The 18,826-nt window shown below is 39.1% G+C and overlaps 3 protein-coding genes across 4 annotated transcripts in view; 1 reads left to right on the top strand and 2 right to left on the bottom strand.

Annotated features, from left to right (window-relative positions):
• Window positions 1-295: 295 nt before the first annotated feature.
• tnfsf14 (TNF superfamily member 14) lies at window positions 296-3,011 on the bottom strand. 2 transcript variants are annotated; one of them, XM_034711722.1, is made up of 4 exons: window positions 2,730-3,011; window positions 1,458-1,491; window positions 1,310-1,375; window positions 296-1,180 (listed from the first exon to the last, which is right to left on the bottom strand). In XM_034711722.1, exons 1-4 carry the CDS (start codon window positions 2,925-2,927, stop codon window positions 735-737), a joined length of 744 nt encoding a protein of 247 aa, XP_034567613.1. In that variant the 5' UTR covers window positions 2,928-3,011; the 3' UTR covers window positions 296-734. The 2 variants fall into 2 exon arrangements, with proteins under 2 accessions (XP_034567613.1, XP_034567614.1); XM_034711723.1 differs by having other exon boundaries at window positions 2,799-3,011.
• Window positions 3,012-10,781: 7,770 nt separating this feature from the next.
• On the top strand, window positions 10,782-17,942 carry LOC117832223 (transmembrane emp24 domain-containing protein 1-like). The gene is made up of 4 exons (XM_034711265.1): window positions 10,782-11,127; window positions 15,255-15,352; window positions 16,413-16,599; window positions 16,744-17,942. The coding sequence occupies exons 1-4, from the start codon at window positions 10,933-10,935 to the stop codon at window positions 16,960-16,962; spliced, it is 699 nt and encodes a 232-aa protein (XP_034567156.1). The 5' UTR covers window positions 10,782-10,932; the 3' UTR covers window positions 16,963-17,942.
• The window catches only part of dnm2a (dynamin 2a), a 32,852-nt gene continuing 31,888 nt past the window's right edge, over window positions 17,863-18,826 (bottom strand). Inside the window, exon 21 of the mRNA XM_034711261.1 lies at window positions 17,863-18,292. Within this exon, the coding sequence (XP_034567152.1) occupies window positions 18,262-18,292 (31 nt within the window). The 3' untranslated portion in view covers window positions 17,863-18,261. The remainder of the gene's footprint in view (window positions 18,293-18,826) is intronic.

Here is an 18,826-nt window from a genome sequence, read left to right as displayed (position 1 = left end):
GAGGCCTGAAAGGAAGGTTGTTACTTAATTGTGGTGTCATACTAATATATGAGTAGGAGTACAGTGTGCACTGTGTGGTTACACTGTGGGGGGTTAACGTGTTGCTGCTGCTGAGACCACTCTGCAGAGGCTCCTGCAAATCTTCGCCTGACTCAGCAGGAAGTGCACACAGGGGCAGTTTCAGCTATAAGACAGCCTGAAAGAAAGGTCTGAGAAAATCAGCAGACATGACTTTTCTATCATTATCTGTTTATTGAAATGTTTTTATATATTATAATACATAAATAAAGCAGTTTAAAGCAGTTGTATCATTCATTCTACCACTAAAGGAATTAATAAATATATGGATTACATGTTACAGTAGAAATGAAAAGGTGTACGGTTACAGTTTGGTTTAAATTCTTACATCTATTCTAACAGAAAGAACAAATTGTGTATAAAAAATACAACATATGATTAAAATAAGTAAATTGACAGTGTATTATACAACAAAGCTTGTAAAAAGTCCCTGCTTTGAAAGTCTGGTGCAAAATTATGTGACACCGTCAAGCCGGATTAAAAAAAAGAAACATTTCACCCCCAAAATAAGACTACAAGTAAAGCCCTGGCGCTCCTGAGCTCTGAGGTGCAAAGATGCTTCAGACCTCTATTTCCTGTAGCTGACCTCTTTTTATTACATAGAGATTCATCGGCCTCTGAGACTTTTTTGCCCCTGAGGCTTCTCACTGTGATATTCATATCATATACGTTCCAAAGAAGTTCTCATAGAATCTTAATTCTACGATTTGGGAAGTGTTGCTCACTTTCACAAAGACTGTATCACCTTTGAAGAGGTGGAACACTCCACCCAGGTAACTGTTGGACCTCTGATCTAGGCTCTCTTTTCTGCTGTACTCCTCTGAGTTGGTTTTCTGATCTCTGATCTCTTTCCTGCTGGATCCCTGTGACTTTGTCCTGGAGAGCAGGAGGGGGATACTTTTCCCTTTGTACCGTTTAGTTTTCACATGAACAGAGTGGTAAAATGCATCGATGTCTAAGAAGGAAACCTTGGAGTAGACATAGTAATACCCCTCGGTCTGAATGACAAGGCTTCTGTCTTTGTAGTCCATCTCATAGAGGATAGGGTCTGCATCCATGCTCCATGCCATGATCTCTTTTTTATGAACTACATCTTGTCCACCTAGGAAACAAAGAGGAGCAGTATGAAGTCTGATTGTCTTCATCTCACCAACAACAACTTGGCAATAAAAATGGATGAATCAATAATGGAACATGATGGAAATGCAAAATAAAGAAACAGTCATCTCACCAGTCAGGTGTGCAACAGGTTTGGAGGGAAGAACCTCACGGAGACTCTTGGAGGGTGGGAGGACATCTGTGTGAAGAGGAGCAAAAGTGATAACTCTGATGAGGGTTATGAAACAGGTGATAATCCAGTAAAAAGTGTTGCAACTTACCGGCACTGTGCTTGGAGTGCGATCCTGAGGTGTCCTGTTGTGAAAAATAGAAATGGTTTAGTGGCGAAAGTAAAACAAATCATCATTGGCAACAATCACTGCACACTGGTGTTTGACAAAGTTGTGTCAATCGACGCAACAGTTTTAAATGTTTGCTGATGTTACAATGTTGATCTTTTCTTTATAAAGTTATCTAAAGGTCCATGTTGGTTTTTAAAGTTTTCTTTGAGGTTGTCTTGCAGCACAAAGTAGGACAGGACCTCAAATGGCAGCTCACACTCTTGCATCAGGAAATAGACCACTTCCTTTTCGCCATCGTCCCTTAACAGTACTTAATGAAATACCCTGTTTGCTAAATGTCAAACCAAGAAAGCCATGCCCTCCCTCCGTTCTGCTGCCCTAAGACAATCAAGACAGGAAACTGAGTCACAGTAAAATAAAGCAGTGGCCACCCACCATCAAGTATACAACTCCGTCCCCCCTGCCCCCCTGCCCTTTCGGGACGTCGATAGATTTCTCCCTAAAAGTCCTATACTTCTCATAATCTGCGTGCTTCCTTCCTCTTATCAGTAAAATGATTTAAGGTCAGCAGTTTTGAGAGGAAAACAATCTTTCATTAGATCAGACTACGTGACAGTTTCTGTTTTCACAAGGTGGTTTTCTGACAGCTGAAAGACTGTAAGGCAGGCAGTTTTGGACAGCTAGCATGTGATTCTATGAAATTTTATTATAAAATGTCTCATGCGGAAAATGTCAGTTTGTCTAATTGCGTCAACAAATATTGTCGTAATTCTAAAATCTATTGTATATTTGAATATTGACGCACAAAATGTTTAACATTTAAAATGACATGGCAACTTTCTCGCCAACAATGTATACGGTGTACTTTTATAATATTTCATAATATACCTTGATGATATTTCTCTGTAACTTTCTCTGTGACAATATGTATTAAATTCCATTCAAAAAGTTACATTTGTGCAGAATGAACTAATGTAAAAAAAACAACAACTAAATAATAAATAAAATAATACAAGTAAATAATGTTGACATAGGAATTTTTTAGTTGCAGTGACACAAAGGAAAAGAAGAAAAGGCAGAGAACAATGAAAGTGAGAAAGTGAGGTGATACAGCTAAATGAACTCCCATGAGAAAACTGTAAAAAAATAACGAGACACAATGTGAATCTCAGCTGATAAGAAAAGACAGGATAAAGCTGTGAGAGGTGTGTTTGACAGGTGCACATCCTCAGAGATGAAGCAGATACTCACAGATTCAGTTTTATGGAGGCGATAGATCAAGTAGGCTTCAATGATCAAGCCAAACAATGCCAGGCTCACCAGCAAGAACAACAGGGTCTGAGCCGCCCCAGAATTCTGTCGTTTCTGGTTCAGCCTGGGTGGCAGTGGAGGAGGCCGCGTTGTATGGGTGTCCACCGTATACACAGACGGATATCCACGCTCTGTCATATCTCCAGAATTATTTCTCTTACACCAAAAGTTAAAATATTCTGCAGAAGCTGTCAGAGGGTGTTGCCTAAGAGGGCTTTTGGAGACAACAGAGACTAGAGAGACAGAGGCGAAGACAAAGTAGCAAAATGGGTGGGCTTACTTGTGGTTGGTTCAAGCGGCGAAAGCTCACTAGTCAAATGGAGAAATCTTTAGATCTTTCACCAAAGCCATTGCAAAAGAAAGTAATGCAGCATGTCATGAGAACTTTCCAGTGCAGCAGCAGAACCTGAGAAGAATGATCTGTTACAAAGAAGGTGAAATTCATTCAGTGGGAGACTTAGTGCAATGCATTGTTAGTCTACACACCTTCTTACATTACTGTCATAGAAATTTCTAAATTGCTCCACTCACACTTCCTCCCTGACATACAGTACACTCTCTGTGGTATGAAAGTCTCATAGTAGCACAGCAGCAACTGCTGGTCAGAATGGAGTTTGAGATCTCAAAAACTTGTCACTTCGTCACCAACAACATTCATCGACGTGCTTTGTTTTGGGGCATACAGCGGAGTTGTGAGACTGATTTTCCCATTATTGTGAAACCCTGTCTGACATGAATCTGAGAAGTCCCAGTTTCCCTTTTTTGAAGAATCTTTCAGTGTATTCCTTCGCTCACATTCTTCTGAAAGAGCATATGATACCTGAATGAAAGAGGCCAGAAAATTATGAGAGGCCGTTTAGGCAGTATTTCATACTTTGTAGTACACACTCTATCATACTCTCATAGACACACTACTATACCCTCTTACATGCACAATCATACTCTCACACACACACTATCACACTACTATACCCTCTTACACGCACAATCATACTCTCACACACACACTATCACACTACTATACCCTGTTACATGCACAATCATACTCTCTCACAAACACTACTATACTCTCTTACATGCACAATCATACTCTCTCACAAACACTACTATACCTTCTTACATGCACAATCATACTCTCTCACAAACACTACTATACCCTCTTACATGCACAATCATACTCTCTCACACACACTACTATACCCTCTTACATGCACAATCATACTCTCTCACAAACACTACTATACCTTCTTACATGCACAATCATACTCTCTCACAAACACTACTATACCCTCTTACATGCACAATCATACTCTCTCACAAACACTACTATACTCTCTTACATGCAGAATCATACTCTCTCACACACACTACTATACCCTCTTACATGCACAATCATACTCTCTCACAAACACTACTATACCTTCTTACATGCACAATCATACTCTCTCACAAACACTACTATACCCTCTTACATGCACAATCATACTCTCTCACAAACACTACTATACTCTCTTACATGCAGAATCATACTCTCACGCACACACACTACTATACTCTCTTACATGCACAATCATACTCTCTCACAAACACTACTAAAATTGCTTACATTAAGTTTACACTACTAATCTAAGTGAGGGACAATGATTGTGTGCTTGAGAAATTATAATGGTTTATGTTAAATGCATGATATATTTAAACTACTTTCAGTAAAAGAGAAAAGCCAGATGACTGTCATATAGCCATCTGGCAAAAAGAAAGGCAGAAAACTCATCACATTTTCTATTTTCAAGATTTTATTTCAAGGTTAGCTACTATTTTTGTCTATTTTTTTATTATAATGGGTAAAATGCAGGGGAAATTCTAGGATCGGAAGTTTAGGGGTACTGAGCCGGGCAAGATAAATTTCACTGTTTCGTACATTTTAATGCAATTTCAATCCCACATTTGTGAAAGAAAAGTATCACACTTTTGAGGAAAGTCTGTGACTAAACCATCAAATCTGATAAAGGTTATTTAAATGCTGAGCCACAGCAAAAGAGGCATGGATTGGAATCATAAAGAAACATGGTAACCCTAATTTCTGGGGAAAGACAACTCATTTTGATACAGCAGCTCCTCAACATACACATAAACTGTATGTATGTTCCTGGACTAAACCAGCCCCCTTAGTAAAAATACTAAAAATACCAAAAATTGACATTGGAGTTATTTTTTGGACTTTCATTTGAAATGCAATGCACAACATGTGAAACGCTGTGGAGCTGCTCTATTTTTGTTGTTAAAATATTAAGTTTCAACCAAGTACTGTATGTTTTTGAAACGTTTCTAGCTTATTAAAAAGGACATACAGTAAACATTTTTAAAAAATCTCTCAGATTTTAGGGGTGCTGGGATTCAAACGCCTATGGTAAAATGTACTATTTTAGACAACTTAAAATATATATATATATATCTGGAAGACATCCCAGGACCCCCCATTTGTGTCTCACGACCCCCCCAGGGGGTCCCGACCCCCACTTTGGGAACCCCTGCTTTAAGAAACGGAGGGCTAGAGGTGCGCTATAACAACTACCATGCCCTCACGCGTGCCGTTGCAGAGCGCACATTTGGGCTGCTGAAGGCACGTTGGATGTGTTTGGACACAGCTGGAGGCAAGTTACTCTACGCCCCTGAGCAAGTGTGAAAGATAATTCTGGCGTGCCGTGTTCGTTAAATTAAATGAATGACCATTAGGTGACGGGTGAATATCATCACTTTATCCCTAATTTCGAGGTGTCTCCAATAATCACAGGCATTCTTTAATCCTGAGCTGTCAGATCAGGTGGTCCTTGTCCTCCTCCAGTTTCCTTCCTTCTTTTCTGTTCTTCTAATGTTTTTATTTCATTTTTTTGCGTCCACTTTAATATCAACCTTATTTTCTTAACCTGAGCCACGGTGCGAACCTCAGGAGACACCGCATTAACACCCACAGTAAGAAACCCAGGCTTCATTTTTTTATTTTATGGTGACTCCTCCTGCTGACACGCTTCGGAAAAGTGTTTGTTTTCTGGCCTCAACCTCCGAAACAATCACCTCTATTTCTGCCGAGGTGAAATTCAGCGTCTTGATGCACAGAACAGATGTCCTTATATGGATGAATTGGACAGACAGTCAGCTCACGGCACTCTTTGATGCCAAGGAGTTGATCCAAACTTACTAAATGTGTCTGATGTTTCACCAAACTGGATTAAATCAAGCTCCAGATGCTGAGCTTTTCACGGTGAGAGCTGCAAAAACTTCAAACATTAAACAGACGTCCCCCGGTTGTGTCTTTGTCACTAACGAACACCGGGGGGGGATCCTCACTGAAGAGGAGACTGGTTCATAAAGCACACCTGCTACAGGTAGAGACCAAGCTAACACTGAGCCCCTCCAATAATAACTCCGCCTGTCACAGGAATGCATCACTTTTACTTTTTGCATTATATTATGGGCGGTTCATGTGTCTGTAAAATCCTCTTCATTTAAGCCAATCAGGAACTGAGAATTTAGTACTACTTCTGTTTCAATCAAACTCCCTTCCGTTTCAATCAAACTCTCTCACACACACAACTATTCTCATTAACATTACCTATCATACTCAAGCGTGCCGGATACGGCCCTGGTGGTGAGGCTTTCAGCAGTGTGACTGCCCCCTGGTGGCTGGCTGCAGTATAGGTCAAAAAATCCGTCTCCCCCATTCATTTGAATGGGGGAGCAGTCAAACTTTAAAAAATAAATACACGTCGTACGAATGTTTCTCACATCCGTATGCTGTGGTTATATGTAGTTAGTATTTGACTGTTTTGTGTCCAAGGCCTCTTTTTTCTGAAAAGTTTATTTTTCGTTAGTTATTAGAGTTTAAAAACGGGGTTTTACTTCCGGGTTTCCTTTGATTCACAGCCGCCGTAGAACGAAACTTCAAAGGGCACACAGCGTCTTGTGACGTTACGCTGTAGGGCGGAGCTTATTACAAAGGCTTCACAGGCTCTGGCTGCACAATGGCTGCGCCCAGGAGAGGGATTTTTTGGCTTCAGAACTGTACAACGGGAAGAGGCGGAGCAACGCTGTCCATTTTTATTTACAGTCTATGATCATACTCTCTTACATTCACTGTCATTTCTGTTACTTACACATGACTATTCGCTTACACATGTACTATTCATCTCTCTTACATATACTGACATTCTGTTTCATATACACTGTTACCTTACTTACATGAGCTATTTTAATGTTTTACATATACTATTATCCTCTCTTACATTTACTATCATGCAAGAGTATATTATTTGGAGGACAGAAAATTACTTTAGTAAAAATAAATAAATAAATAAATAAATAAATATATGCATAAATAAATGCATAAATAAATACTAAAATAAATAAACAAAAAAATAAATAAATGAATAAAATAATACATAAAATAATAAATAAATAAATGTATAAATAAATACTAAAATAAATCCTAAAATATAGAAACAAAAAATAAATAAATGAATAAAATAAAACATAAAATAATAAATAAAATAATTAAACAGGACATGAATTAATAAAGATCTCGTATTTATTTATACATTTTTTTATGCATTTATTTACTTATGTATTTCTGTGTCCATATGTAAATTGGGGGGTGGACTTTGACTGGGGAGCTCCACATATCCAGGGGTAAGTGAACAATGGAGAAAAGTATGTATTTGTATAAAAGTATGTATTTCTGGACACAGAAATACAGAAATAAATAAATAGTAGTACAGTTGTGCATGTAAGAGGGTATAGTAGTGTGTGCGTGAGAGTATGATTGTGCATGTAAGAGGGTATAGTAGTGTTTGTGAGAGAGTATGATTGTGCAAGCAAGAGTGTATAGTAGTGTGTGCGAGAGAGGATTGTGCATGTAAGAGGGTATAGTAGTGTTTGTGAGAGAGTATGATTGTGCATGTAAGAGTGTATAGTATTGTGTGTGTGAGAGTATGATTGTGCATGTAAGAGGGTATAGTAGTGTTTGTGAGAGAGTATGATTGTGCATGTAAGAGTGTATAGTAGTGTGTGTGAGAGTATGGTTGTGCATGTAAGAGGGTATAGTAGTGTGTGCGTGAGAGTATGATTGTGCATGTAAGAGGGTATAGTAGTGTTTGTGAGAGAGTATGATTGTGCATGTAAGAGTGTATAGTAGTGTGTGTGAGAGTATGGTTGTGCATGTAAGAGGGTATAGTAGTGTGTGCGTGAGAGTATGATTGTGCATGTAAGAGGGTATAGTAGTGTTTGTGAGAGAGTATGGTTGTGCATGTAAGAGGGTATAGTAGTGTTTGTGAGAGAGTATGATTGTGCAAGCAAGAGTGTATAGTAGTGTGTGCGAGAGAGTATGATTGTGCATTTAAGAGGGTATAGTAGTGTTTGTGAGAGAGTATGATTGTCCATGTAAGAGGGTATAGTAGTGTGCGCGTGAGAGTATGATTGTGCATGTAAGAGGGTATAGTAGTGTTTGTGAGAGAGTATGATTGTGCATGTAAGAGTGTATAGTATTGTGTGTGTGAGAGTATGATTGTGCATGTAAGAGGGTATAGTAGTGTTTGTGAGAGAGTATGATTGTGCATGTAAGAGTGTATAGTAGTGTGTGTGAGAGTATGGTTGTGCATGTAAGAGGGTATAGTAGTGTGTGCGTGAGAGTATGATTGTGCATGTAAGAGGGTATAGTAGTGTTTGTGAGAGAGTATGATTGTGCATGTAAGAGGGTATAGTAGTGTTTGTGAGAGAGTATGATTGTCCATGTAAGAGGGTATAGTAGTGTGTGCGTGAGAGTATGATTGTGCATGTAAGAGAGTTTAGTAGTGTTTGTGAGAGAGTATGATTGTGCATGTAAGGGTATAGTAGTGTGATAGTGTGTGTGTGAGAGAGTTTGATTGTGCATGTAAGAGGGTATAGTAGTGTGTCTATGAGAGTATGATAGAGTGTGTACTACAAAGTATGAAATACTGCCTAAACGGCCTCTCATAACTGCCTAAACGGCCTCTCATATAAATGCATGCCCTCACTTTCTCCCTCTTACAACCATTAGTTTGTAAAGAAGTTTGAGATGTAAAGTAGCATGGAATATTAACACACACACACACACACACACACACACACACACACACACACACACACACACACACACACACACACACACACACACACACACACACACACACACACACAAAGAACTGAGTGAAAGAGACCCTGACACGGTATTGGCTTTTTGTTTTAAGACCAGCTCACTGAGAAGAAAATGCTAATAGAAAAGTTATGGGAAAGAGGACCTCATACAGGTGCTGTTTTTTTTATCTTCTGCATCTGTTAAGAATGCCAACAGAAAAAGCTAATGTAAATGTTAATGCCCTATTACACCTCTAGAACACTACGTTCCTAACATACAGGCCTGCTCGCCTTATCTAAAGTCTCTAAAAATATTATGGGAAGTCAAGCCTTCAGTTATAGGGCCACCTCTCCTTTGGAATCATCTACCAATCAGAGTCCAGGAGGCAGACACCCTCTACTTTTAAGAGTAGGCTTCAAACTTTCCTTTTTGATAAAGTGTATAGTTAGGGCTGGCTCAGGCTTGGACCAGCTCTTAGTTGTGCTGCTATAGGCTTAGACTGCCGGGTAAACTGACACATTGGGATCCCCTATCCACCCCCATCACTTACTTTAACTATCCCTGTCCCATTAAAGTTACTAACCATAGACCTTTCTGGAGTCTCTGAGAAACTTGATTAAAGGCTGCAAAGTGCTCTACTCATGGGGGATGAAGATGAGAGACTGAATCTTACCCTGTTTTGGTGTTGGGTCTTTGTTAATAATTTAACATTGAGTATAGTCTAGACCAGCTTGTTTTTAAAAGCGTCTTGCGATGATATTTGTTGTGTTTTGGCGCTATATAAACACAGATCAATTGATTGACTCTTCCTGAAATTAAAAGGCATGGAAAGGTATGATTGGAGGGTTAGCAGTCAAGCGGGCTAGTGTTGAGACTGCAACATGAATACAATCTTTAGTTTACTGAGCTTACAACCAGCATGTATGTCAGGTGATAAGTGGGATAATGTATAGTGAGCAGGTTGGTATTCAAAATAGAATCCACTTAGAGTAAGACATGACTCCCACACATCGTGTTGTGGTCTTGTCCCACCCTGAAGGGATTCTATTTTGCATACAGATCTGCTCTATATACATTATACCTTACATAATCTGTACCTTGTCATATGATTTTACAATAATATTGTTCTAAACACGCCATACCGTTATAAAAAGCGTTAAAAATAAAACTTGACTCTTCACATTCAGAATAAGGAAAGTTTTTGTAATAACAGCTCAAAAACTGATGGTATAGTAGTATAATGCATGTTTTAGTAATTTAATGCATGGAAATATGATGAATGAAATACTGTTAAACATAATAAAACAATAATAAAGTTACTTTGAGATTGCTTCCTTATGGACCATGACTTGATTTTTTTCTAGGGAACAACAGGAGCTCAAATGTTACATTGTAATGAAAAAAGTATTCATACATAAGTAAAATTTAAGAAGTAAAAGATAGAAAATATGTTTTGTAATGATATGAGTTTTCTTCATGCATGTTTTTACTTACCCATTTTAAATTATACTTGACATGTCCATGATTTTGAGTCTATGCGCTCTACATGTTGAACATTTTCACCTACAGCTCCCCCTACTGAATAGAATAAGACATGGCAGTTGCCAAACAGGAGATTAAAAAAAAATGCATAAATAATAAAAAACAGGAAAGATAACTTCCACAAAAAATACAGAACTCTAAGATGCAACAAAAACAACCACTACATTAACTTGATGTACTTCCAGCTCCATACTCTAGGAGCTTTCAGGCTCACCATAGTGGAGTTAACACCACATTGGGACATTGAACCTTGTCACCTCTCCTTAGATTTGCATGTGGCCTCAGTCCAGACTGCAGAGCACTCCTGTTTGAGTCAGATGGTTGCTGCTCTCTTCAAGGTTTGATAAAGGAACTTGTTAATGACTGGTGGATTATGAGAGCAAGCAAATACTCTGTAAACCTAACATATTGTTCATGTGTAACATAGTTTCTCAAAGTAGATAGAAGTGGACCATGTTGTGTGTGCTGAGGATGATGACTGTGCCGGCACAGCTCAGTTTGCTGGCATGCTTAACTCTGACTGTGGGCCTGACTTTGGGTTTTGAGCCAAACAAAGGCACTTCATTTACATTTCTATTACCTGCTGGTACCACAGAGTGTTTTTTCCAAACCACAGAGAGTAATGGCAGCATGGAATTCTCATACCAGGTAAGACTAACTTTCTTTCTATCATCTTCTCTCTGTCTGTTTCTGGTACGATGACAATGTATTCGCGTTAGTGTTGGATTTAAGGATTTTGAAGGCTTTATAGAGCTGAGAATTGATGTCAAATGGAAAAGAACAAGCAACTAGGCATTGGACTTTGATCTTGAAGGCAGAGAGATAAGAAAGTTGCAGGTGTTGTTGAAAGAAACTTGTCCTCAGATGAGGTTGAAGAAAGAAAAACTTATGATGACACTGTTTGTAATATAGAAAAACCCCCTCACATACATATGAATGCCAAATTCAGAATACTTTTTCAGTTTTTAACTCTTACAAACAATCATAGCACACTTCCTCTCATAAGCTTTTTGTAACAGTATATGGACACCTGTCATTCTACAACCATGACCTTTATAGTGCTTTACTTCCGTTTTATCACACTGCCGCCATCTTACCACAACTGCCTGCCACTAACATGTACCCAAAACTCTGCTCTCTTAAAGTCAGCATGTCAGAAAATAATGTCTTTGTTGTCATTTCATATTGCACAACAAAATGTGATTGGAAAAAAGAATAGACTCCATCATGCATGCAATACATGCTCATCTTAACACTTATGATAACTGTAGGAAAAAAGATTCATAAAAACAAATGTATTCAGTGTTTAAAAGACCTTTATGAAGAATACTAGGGTTAACAGATGGTGTTTGAGGCTCCAGGGGATGCAGCCTGGGTGTGTTACCTTTCTCCCTAACCTTTACTCTACTGACAGACACAACTACAGCTAGGGTTAAACATGTAGTAGTCATAAGCAGACCAAGAAATGTGTGTGTGTGTGTGTGTGTGTGTGTGTGTGTGTGTGTGTGTGTGTGTGTGTGTGTGTGTGTGTGTGTGTGTGTTTAGGTGTGTGTGTGTGTGTGTGTGTGTGTGTGTGTGTGTGTGTGTGTGTGTGTGTGTGTGTGTGTGTGTTGTCTTTTCAAACACTAAGAAAGACCAAACCTCACAAGTAGTTAGTTGTGATGAAAACAATAGTCTGTTATTGCTTATCAGTATTACTATCATGCTCAATAGTAGCAGGTAGTGTGAGCTTGCTGCTGGCTTTGTGTACTATCCGGGCTAATTTGAGACTAGAACGCATAAAAAAGGAGGAGGTGTTAGTATAATTTTTAATGAGTTATTCAAATGAAAGCAGGTGTTTTATGGAAATTTCACTTCTTTTGAATATGTGGCTCTTCAGTTAAATACATCCTCTCGGTCTATATTTCTTAATATTTACAGACCACCTGAATACTGTACTGATTTCTTTGATAACCTTGTTGAACTACTGTCTCTTATCTGCACTGACTTTGATTCTGTTTTAATTGTTGGTGATTTTAACATCCATGTTGACAAACCTCAGGACAGAGTGACTGAAGAACTGTGTTATGTCCTTGACAACTTTGGACTCACTCAGCATGTGACGCAGCCCACACACAACAGGGGCCACATCCTAGACTTGGTTATCTCCAAGGGTCTAAACATTTCCAAGGTTCTGGTATCTGATGTTGCTCTCTCTGATCACTGCTGTGTTTTCTTTGAAAGTGATTTATCTGTGAACACTAATGTTCAAACTGAGTTTATCTCAAAACGTTACATTACTGAAAGTACCAGTGATATATTTATTCAGGCTTTCTCTTCCATAACCCCCCTCTCTAGGTTCTCTGCAAATGAACTTGTAGAAGATTTCACTTTAAAAATTACAAATATTATTGATTCCATTGCACCAACTAAAGTAAAAGTGGTCTCCAATAAGAAAAAATCGCCTTGGAGGAATACCATGCAGGTCAAACATGAAAAAAAGGAATGTCGAAAAGCTGAGCGCAGGTGGCGTAAAACAAAGCTTCAGGTTCATTATGACATTTATAAAGAAAGACTTCACATGTTTAATCTAGAACTGAAAAAGTCAAGGCAGACCTTCTTCTCAGACATTATCACCAAAAATAAAGATAATGCACGCGCCCTGTTTGCCACAGTCGACAGGCTAACAAACCCCCCTGTGCCAATGGCCTCTGAACATTTATCTACCAAGGCCTGCAATGAATTTGCATTCTTCTTCACTGCCAAAATTCAGAAAATCAGCCAAGCAGTCAGCACTACTGTACGAGGTACTGGGAATGTGTTATCTGTGTGTCCACCAAAAAACAACTCAATCACTATGACACAATTTAATCCAATAAATTACAAAAACCTACAAGATATAATACAACATTTGAAATCTTCATCCTGCTGCCTTGATATTCTACCATCACCATTTTTCAAAAAGGTTTCAGACTGCATGACCTCAGATCTGCTTCAAATTGTCAACATGTCTCTTCTTTCAGGTGTCTTCCCCCAGGCCATGAAAACAGCAGTAATTAAACCCCTCCTGAAGAAGAACAATTTAGATGCATCAGAAATGAATAACTATAGGCCGATATCAAACCTCCCTTTTTTAAGTAAAATTATTGAAAAAGCTGTTTTTCAACAAGTGAACAATTATCTAATGATAAATGACTGTTTTGATGTCTTCCAATCAGGATTCCAATCACATCACAGCACAGAGACCGCTCCAGTCAAGGTCCTCAATGATATTCATTTAAACACAGACAATGGCAAAATTTCAGTTTTGGTATCACTTGATCTTAGTGCTGCTTTTGACACAGTTGACCACAAGATACTACTGGACAGACTTGAAAACTGGGTGGGACTCTCTGGTGCAGTACTAAATTGGCTTAAGTCCCATTTAAATGACCGGGACTATTTTGTGTCTATAGGTAAATACACATCTGAGCGGATGAAAATTCGTATGTGGAGTACCTCAGGGATCCATTCTGGGGCCTCTGCTATTCAACATCTACATGCTCCCCTTAGGTCAGATTATTAGAAACAACAAAATAAAATACCATAGCTATGCAGATGACACACACATTTACATCACCATATCACCAGGGGATTATAGTCCCATACAAACACTGAGTAAATGCATTGAACAAATCAATGACTGGACGAGCCAGAACTTTCTTCAGTTAAACAAAGAAAAAACTGAAATGATTGTTTTTGGAGCCAAGGAAGAAAGGTTAAAGGTTACTGCTTAGCTCCAATCTACACAGATGAAATGTTCAAACCAAGCCAGAAACCTTGGTGTAATCATAGACTCAGACCTTAATTTCAGCAGCCACATTAAGACCATCACAAAGTCTGCCTACTATCACCTTAAGATTATATCAAGGATTAAAGGACTTATGTCTCAGCAGGATGCAGAAAAACTCATCCGTGCATTTATCTTTAGCAGACTAGACTACTGTAACAGGGTCTTTACAGGACTCCCTAAAAAGTCCATCAGACGGCTGCAGCTCATACAGAATGCTGCTGCTCGAGTCCTAACAAGGACCAAAAAAGTAGACCACATCACTCCAGTTCTTAGATCCCTACACTGGCTTCCTGTCTGTCAAAGAATATACTTTAAAATCCTGCTGATGGTTTATAAAGCACTGAATGGTTTAGGCCCAAAATACATTGCTGATCTGCTACTACTTTATGAACCACCTCGACCTCTGAGGTCATCAGGTACTGGTCTGCTTTCATTCCCAAGAGTCAGAACGAAACATGGTGAAGCAGCGTTTAGTCATTATGCACCACATATCTGGAACACACTCCCTGAAAGCTGTAGGTCTGCTCCAACTCCCACCTCTTTTAAATCAAAGACTAAGACTTTTTTTATTCACCTCTGCCTTCCTATCTTAGCTCATTTTAACTCACTTTAAATTAAAATTGTAATGTAATTTTCAATATATTTCTAATTTTCCTTTTCTTTTCTGTTTTATCATATTTGTCATTTTAATTATGTTCTTTTATGCCTGTCTGAATGTCTCCAATGCTTTTAATGTTTCAATGTAAAGCACATTGAGTTGCCCTTGTGTATGAAATGCGCTATACAAATAAAGCTGCCTTGCCTTGCCTTGCCTAATTCGAATCCCACTCAGCAGTTTCCCAGGTAGTCTAATGAAAGCTTAAGAGCCATGCCTGGTGTATAAACATGCAGATATCAGTGAAAATATCACATTGAAGTCAGATTAGCTGCATCACTGACCTCTATCTTTCTGTTTCTTTTGTAGGTGATAGCTGGATCAGGTTTGGATGTTGGGTTTAGCATCATCTCACCTAGCGGATACCGGCTGGCCTCTGACTTCAGGAGATCTGACGGCGTCCACATGTTAGTCAATATGCATTACAACACCCACATAGGTTTATGTTTGCTCAATTCTGGTCGTGATCTATATAGTTTTGTTCCCAAAAAAAGTTGTGAGGGTGTGTAAAATGTTGATAAAAACAGATTTGGATGGTTTGCAAATCATTTAAACCCTACATTTAACTGGAAATGTGCAGTGACCACATATCAAATGTTGAAACGGAAAATTGTATATAAAAAAGGAAAATTTTTCAACGCTTAAGTTAATTTGACATCAGAGATTAACATGACTGTGTATAAAAAAGGACGTACTAGAGAGGCTGAGTCTCTCAGAAGTAAAGATGCAGTGGCGGTTCTGGGAAGGGGCCAACAGGGGCCAGTGCCCCTGTAAAACTGAACCTGGACCCCCCTGTGGCCCCCCCATCCACACCAAACAAATATTATACAATAAAAAAAGCTTCGGTATCGCGTCGATGTTACAGGCGGAACACATGCATGTAGCACTTGGTTCCAGTCCCTTAGAGCGCTAAGGGACTCATGTTGAGTGTAAACAGCCAAACAGCTGCTGTCAGTCTGCATTTTGATCTAGTACACAGTGGTATGTATGTTTAGTATATAGGGATGCACTGATGTTTTGACAGTTTGTTCTCCGCCGGTCCTCGCCCTTCTCAGTCTCTTCTGTCAAGGTTGAATGTGTCTCTCTGAAAACACCCTTGGCCCCAGCCAGGCCCCCCCAGCTCAAATCCCGCCTCTTAACCTCACACTAGCTCGCCAGCAGTTAGGTTGAGTTCAGCATTTCCAATATGGCTCCTGCCGACTGGCTTCAAAACAGCGCTCAGGAACAGATGGGTGATTTATACAGTCTATGGGCTTGATGTGTTGCTGGCATTACATTTAAAATGAGTAAAAATATTTTTCATAAAACAATATACATTTCAGTTTCAACATTGGATATGATGTCTTCCTTTCTAAAAGACAACATTATGCTTTGTTTGGTCATTATAGTAAATACTTTCCACCATGATTTCATTGAGGGCAAAGGTCACCTATTTCCAAACACTGACACATAGTTGTTGTCCTGCAGGGTGCATCTCACTGAGGAGGGAGACTACAGGTTGTGTTTTGACAACAGCTTCAGTAAACTGTCAGAGAAGATGGTTTTCTTTGAGGTGATCATTAATAATAAGAATGACGCAGGCGGAGGACAGGACCAGTGGGATGACATGGCCATAACAGAGAGCCTGGTGGAGTACCAAATGGAGGACATCAGGGTGAGAGGGGAAAACAAAGAGTCTATTCTTCTACTGCTGCCATGAATGCTGTTCAGACAACAATTCACTCACTTAGTGACATTATTTTTGATGTCCACACACCTAAGCTCTGGCTTTAATCTCCGTCTTTGCTTCCTCTCCCAGGCGAGTATGGAGTCTGTGTACCGACACCTGGAGAGGACTCTTAAGGTCCAGGCTGTGCTGAGGGCCTTTGAGGCCAGGGACCGCTACCTTCTGGAGGATAACCTGTGGAGAGTGTCCTTCTGGTCCTGTCTCAGCCTGCTTGTCATGCTAACTGTTGCTGTCATCCAAATCTACACCCTGCGACTTCTCTTTGAAGACAAAAAGCGCATGGTCACATAGTCAAGAAACAAAACTCTTTTCTTGTCTTCATTTGCATATTTTCACACTTTTGACTGATATATGCCACTAAGCTAAACTTAAAGGGATAGTTCACATTTTTAGAAAAATGCCTCATCATGCACTGGGGACTTTTGTTCTTTTGCAGCCTAGCAGAGATTGACCCCCCCCCCCCCCCTTTTTTTTTTTTTTGTTGTTGTAAATTGTGATCCTAGTATCACCCTTACCTGAACTTAGATTTACAATACTGAATTGTGCACGCACACTAATGCTGTTTATAGACTCATACAATGTAAATAATAGTACGAAATCATGAAATGCTTGTAACACTGGTGCTACAAAAGTTATGTAATGTTGGAAGCTACAAAACCAAAGCTGTTCTCACTTGAATTTTATTGTATTGAAGTTCAGATACTACATTTCACATCAACATTTATAACCTTACACTACGGTTTTATAAAACCAAGAAGAAGCAAACCATATACCATAAAGCAAAAACCTCACCTCCTGAAAATGTACTGAGTTTTTACCCCCTGAACTATTATTAAAAAAAAATATGTGTAGTCTTTACTTTGATAAAAACACATGTATTCACACGGTCATAACATCAACCTCCCTGATCAATGTCTCCATCTGGAGGTTAAATAGGCAGAGTCAGTGCAGTGACGCACATGGCAAGCTTTGGTGGACTCTGCAGTTCATTCATTCATGCATTGCGATTTTGGTGGGGAAAAACATCAATAACATAGAAGGCAAAACCTTCAGTGCATGTTAGGCACTCTACTGAATCTTTCCTGGAATGCTTTAGCTTCCTCGGCCACCTTTGAGAATTGGTCATAATATTCTGTATTCGTTCTTGATCCCAAAGGCACTACAAGAAGAAAACTCTGAATTTTCTTCATGTATCTTTGTTTGGCAGTTTATGTCTAAGAGCTCAATTATGCTCTTTATTCAAATAAATAAATGACAATCCATCAGGGAGACAATGTGGTCGAACTAAGGAACTAATGTGACCTGCATTAGTATGTGTTTAATCTGGTCTTCCACCTCTACATCTCGACTCTACAATAGAGTTAAATATATTTGTGCTTTATCCATGCAGAAAATAACGAAGTCTGATGTTTCTAAAATTTAAAATAACAGCTTGTCTGCAGTTTACTGAGAGTATCATGTATTATGTAGGCCTGTAACAAAAGATTAGCAGCTTTTCTCTGAGTGAACAAAAAAGTAAGTTGCTCTCCTGAAGTCCTGCTGCTGCTGCTGCCACAGAATGAAGTCTTGCTCAATCCAGGCTGATCGAGGTCACCATTGGTTTCGACGGGGGGGTGGACGTCTGTTCAGGAAGAATCAACCAACATTAATATCTTAACATTGTGACATGCACTGACAGCCAACAACAAGACAGGAACTGGTCAGTGAGGGATCAGCAGGGTCATCTATAATAAGGAAATTGCCCTGGTTAAGAGTTCATCCTCCATGTTGGTAAGGGGAATAAGACACTTTATGCAGCTATGCAAAGACTACTTTATCAAGTCTATGGTTTAAGTACCAACTATCTATATATTACCTATGTATAAAAAAATAACCCCCATCTACTTAACTTGTCATGTTCAATCATTGTGCAACATTCCATTAAGAAGGATGTTTTTCTTTTAAAATGATTGTTTTTTCTAGTTTTCTTCACTACTTTAGCAAAGTCAAAAACTTTTTACCACTATACATTTGTTGAAAATATCAATGTTTCGTCATGATGGTAAAACCAATGTCTGAAAGCTGCCACCCTTGAGCAGGCAGCCTGCAGTAAAGAGTTCCCATAGTAACATTTTTGGGCTTATGTCAGTCTGTATTGGTTTAAATGAAAAGGAGG

Source organism: Notolabrus celidotus, chromosome 20 (genome assembly GCF_009762535.1).
Source record: "Notolabrus celidotus isolate fNotCel1 chromosome 20, fNotCel1.pri, whole genome shotgun sequence".
NCBI lineage: Eukaryota > Metazoa > Chordata > Actinopteri > Labriformes > Labridae > Notolabrus > Notolabrus celidotus.
This window is presented reverse-complemented; position numbering and strand designations above follow the sequence as displayed.